Consider the following 5,069-nt stretch of genomic DNA (forward strand, 5'->3'; position numbering starts at 1 on the left):
TTTAAGAAGAATAATCTATGAAGGACCAAAAACTAATGAAGGAACTAGGAAGGAACTTTATGAACACGTTTCTGGGAGGAATAAAAGGGTTCGAAGGGGTTTCGTCAGCTTTCCGTCTTTGACTTTGAGTGTCTCTTCAGTCAAGTTTTGTGTGTACTTTGTTTCTTGTTTTTTTCTCTCTTTTCTTAGCGGCCACTTCGACTATTTTAAGTTTTATATTGAGATCCATATAACTTGGTCACAGCTATTGAATCAATCTTATCGTATGAATGTCTTAGTCGTCGTGATCTGGTTAACTAAAGGTTGAAATATTCTACACCTAACAAGGGGTTCTTCTTTTGTTTTCTTTTGACAATATATGACCTAATTAACAAGCGTCTATAAACTAAGAAATTATTGTACATTAATAAACACAAATATACTAAACCTATTTACCCTAGTAAAACCGTTTATCATAATTATACGAGTAAGTAGCACTATTCATCATAATATAATCTATCGTAAATTTTACAGGAATTTTGGTTGTAGTGATTTGTAGAAATAATTATTCATTATGTGTTGCACGTACAAATAACTTGTTCGTGTGAATATAAAACCATAATTTATAAAATAAAATAAAATGATGATAAACTGACCGCATTTAAAACCTTCGAAATAAAAAAATACAAGATAAAATAACTAAAACAAAAATCAACATCCCGAGAAATTTTATTCGCAAAAAACTTGGGTATCATAAATACTTGTAACCCATTCAAAGTTCTATGGTCCTTTAGTTGTATATATCTCTCTGTCTCTGTGTTTGTGTGTATGCTGGGGTTAAAAGTTCATCTCTTAACTGAGAAGAATGATTTAGTTAGTGCTCTATGTAGTTGGTTTAAGTGAATATTGTAAATGCTATAGCGTAACTTAATCTGGTCTCAGTTCTACAATGTTTCAACATAATTGAATGGAAAAGGCCATTTTCTCACTTGAGTTTCTATTCAAAACGAAGTAGAACGATCGAGCTGCATATTTATAAGGCATTGTGTTCAGACGTCAGATATGTAATAAACTAATCATTTAAGGTCTAAATCAAACAATTGAATTGGGTTGAGTTTAATATATCACAACAAAAACATATGTTTAAAAGCTACTATTGTGTAGAAGAATGGAAAACAAAAACTAATCAGAAACTGCGCTAAGATGATATCATCATCATCATAGAATTTGATAAGTAGCGTAGTGTTTATGGTTTATTAAAGTGTTTTCTACAACAACCAACCTAAAGGCACCATTAGTGAAGAAGAAGCAAATAAAAATAGACGTAAAATAAGACCCCAAAAAGAGGTAATGAATAAATTAAAAACAACAAAAAAGGGTGACGAAAAGTCAACTCCACCAAGTTTAGCAGTGATTCAACCAAATTTCTAAACCGGATCATACGGCTGACGACGAAAGTGTGTCTTCATTCTCTCTCAATCAACTGCTAGATTACATATTCTGTTTATAATCTTGAGTTTATAAATACTATAAATATTGCACAAAAAACATTGAACTTATACTTGAAACTAAAACAATTTGTATTTCGTTTTTCACCAATTGTGATTAAATTCGTGAAGCTAATAAGTTTATCTAACATTTTGTTACTAGAATAACAATATGCAAATGATAAACATGTAAACTAATATTTCTTAAGAAAATGTAAAAAAAAAAAAAAAAAAAAAAATTCTTACCCTTCATTAATAAATTTTCTAATTTTTTAATTTATCATGACAAAATTGGAAAATTTTATCAAACATTTACATTAAAAATATATAAAACAACAACTACTATGAAACACAAATTTAATGATAACTAAAAATTTTTATTTCTAAATAATTAAGTTTAACTGCTACAGAAAAAGATGAAATTGTATGAAAATATGTATCCTACTATATTAATTGGAAAGTACAAATATGAAACTAACCTTAAAATGTGTAAAAATTACATTCAATTGCCATTAGAAAAATTAATTAAGCTTCATTAAATAATTTAAACAAATATAATTAATTAAAAATAAAAAACACTCACATATCAATTATTAAAAAATCTAAAAAAATATTTTCTCTCTCTAATAAATTATGGACGAAATTACTAATTATTTTTTTTAAAAAATATAAACCAATCAGATTTCAATAACTAAATTCGAAAATTTTGTTAAGATTTCAAATTATGATTCTTCTATCATCTTTATTTTATTTTATTTACAATTTTTTTGGAATTTTCATATAGTACTTATAATTAATAAAATGCATATTTTTTTCTGCATATGTTGTGATTTATTTATTTTTAAAACGAAGATATATTACTCAATGTGTGAAAATGTGTGTTTTAATTTCCACATTGGCTGGTTGGTAAAACTAAATTTATATAGATGATAAATTAATAATTTTATTTGCTCACAATTATAATATTAAAATTACTATTTTATATTTCACAAAATAATGATGCAAATATAACAAACAAACAATATAAAACTGTAATAATACGTCAAAAATAAAACATTATAATATTCTAAAATAATTAGTATTCAAATAGACTAATAGATTTACATAATAATTAAAAAAAATTATCTCAAACAAAATAATTGTTTTAAAAAATAAAATAATAATTTTTAGTATTATATTATAATTTTTTTTTAAAAATGTTGATATGTGGTTTAAGCACGGAATATGTCCAAGTTGTATATATTTAATATATTATCCCTTATTGTTGTAAGTTTGTAACAAACACATGAAGTTGAACTCAACCCCCCTCCCCCTCTTTAATTTTTTTTGTTCAAGGTTTGACTTTTCGGATCTGACGAAAATAGAAAAATTGACTCTTAACAACAAAGAAAATTTGAACAGTTTGGAAAGACTCTATTTATGAACATAAAAAGAAAAGTCTAACGTGACACATTTAGTCAGTCACCTACCACACAAAAGACATCACCTCCCTCTCTGTACACTTAAATACTAATCAACTTTTATTATATTACTTAGTCCTCTCAAATCCCAAAAAAGTCCACACAACTCTCTCTCTTCTCTTCTTCTTCTGCTTCTTGTTGAGAGAGAGAGATAGAGATTTTATGGCTGTGGAGCTCATGACTCGGAATTACATCTCCGGCGTTGGAGCTGATAGCTTCGCCGTTCAAGAAGCAGCTGCTTCAGGACTCAAAAGCATGGAAAATTTCATTGGTTTAATGTCTCGTGACAACTTAAACTCCGACCAACCATCTTCTTCTTCCGCCGCCTCCGCTTCCGCCACAGCCGATCTCGAGTCAGCTCGTAACACGACGGCAGACGCGGCGGTTTCGAAGTTTAAAAGAGTCATATCTCTTTTAGATCGAACTCGAACCGGTCACGCCAGGTTTAGACGCGCTCCAGTTCAGGTTATGAATCAGGAAGAACCTAAAACAACACCGTTTCATTCTCCTTCTCTTCCTCCTCCGCCGCCGCAGATGATGATGCGTAAAGGTTCGTTTACGTCATCGATCAAAACGATTGACTTCTCATCTCTCTCATCCGTAACAATGGAATCAGACCACAATCATCGTCCCTCCGAGACGGCCCCGTTTAGGAGTCAAACTCAAAGCCTCTCGACGACTGTCTCTTCTTTCTCCAAACCAAACTCGAAGAGAAAATGTAACTCCGAGAATCTCCTCGCCGGGAAATGCGCTTCCGCTTCTTCCTCCGGTCGTTGTCACTGCTCCAAGAAAAGGTAAAATCTTTTTAATTAGATTTGGTTCGTTAGATTCGACCCATCAGATAAAGTTCCTAGATTTGGTATTAGATTCTCGATCTTAATAGTGTTCTATTTGTTGTTTGCTCTGTTTTTACAGAAAGATTAAACAGAGGAGAGTGATTAGGGTTCCGGCGATAAGTGCTAAAATGTCCGACGTTCCTCCAGATGATTACTCATGGAGAAAATACGGACAAAAGCCAATTAAAGGATCTCCACATCCAAGGTAAAACTAATATTTCATTTCAAAACTTTAGTTTGGTTTTTGTATGTGTTCTGTTTCTTGATTTTTGAATTTGTATTGTGTTCTGTTTCTTGATTTTTGGAAAAAAAAAAAAAACAGAGGATATTATAAGTGCAGTAGCGTAAGAGGTTGTCCAGCACGTAAACATGTTGAGAGAGCAGCTGATGACTCGTCGATGTTAATCGTTACTTACGAAGGTGATCATAATCATTCTCTATCCGCCGCTGATCTCGCCGGAGCTGCTGTAGCTGATCTTATTTTGGAATCGTCTTAAAGACCAAGTCTTACTTGTTATTAAGGGCTTTTATAATATAAATTTAGATCTCTAATTAGTAAAACGATGGAGAACTATATGAAATAATGTAATCAAAAGCTTTTTTGCGGAAGATATCAAATTTTAAAACTGTAATCTTTGTTAGTTTTTATTTTATTTTGGGTTTTTTGAATTAGAAATTGTGATATATTTTTATTTTCATGTTACTTGAATGGCTACTAGCAATTTGAAGAGTTTTTATTGTTTGATTTTTATGTGAATTGATGTCAATTTGGAAAAGTTTGGGGTCGAGTTGAAAAGTAAGGTAAAGGAGATGGGACATGTGAAATGGTCAAAGGATTAGAAAGATTTGCGGACCAAAGTTTGTCGGGTTTGACCAGTGTTTATTTTGACCACAAGTGGTTTCGTTTTCAACCTTTTTCTTATTTTAACCTCTTTCTCTATTTTTCTTTTTTCTTTTTTTTTGTTGGGAAAAAAGCTTTACGTACTCATTCATTAAACAACATCAAGATAGCAAATAATACATAACACAATAATGGAAGAAGGGTGGTTTAATACTTTGACTTAAGATCTATGCAACTATTGTTAATTGAACAAATACTTCCGAACTATATTTTACATGGACTCTCATGTACACGATTTCCAGCAATTTTATCAATGCGACCTCATCTCTTTTTTTCACCTAGATACAAAACTTTAATAAGAACCAAGTCGTCTAGGTCGGTCTAATGGTAAAAGAAGGTAAGTCCCACACTCCCACCACTTACGTTCGACTAACATTAACTATGGTGATTCGAGTAATTTAATATG

General features: G+C 30.9%; 1 protein-coding gene across 1 annotated transcript; it reads left to right on the top strand.

Moving 5' to 3' along the window:
* LOC104702864 (probable WRKY transcription factor 15) lies at positions 2,925–4,396 on the top strand. Its single transcript, XM_010418783.2, has 3 exons — positions 2,925–3,720; positions 3,842–3,967; positions 4,085–4,396. Exons 1-3 carry the CDS (start codon positions 3,089–3,091, stop codon positions 4,257–4,259), a joined length of 933 nt encoding a protein of 310 aa, XP_010417085.1. The 5' UTR covers positions 2,925–3,088; the 3' UTR covers positions 4,260–4,396.

The sequence above is a fragment of the Camelina sativa genome, chromosome 7, assembly GCF_000633955.1.
Source record: "Camelina sativa cultivar DH55 chromosome 7, Cs, whole genome shotgun sequence".
NCBI classification, from domain to species: domain Eukaryota; kingdom Viridiplantae; phylum Streptophyta; class Magnoliopsida; order Brassicales; family Brassicaceae; genus Camelina; species Camelina sativa.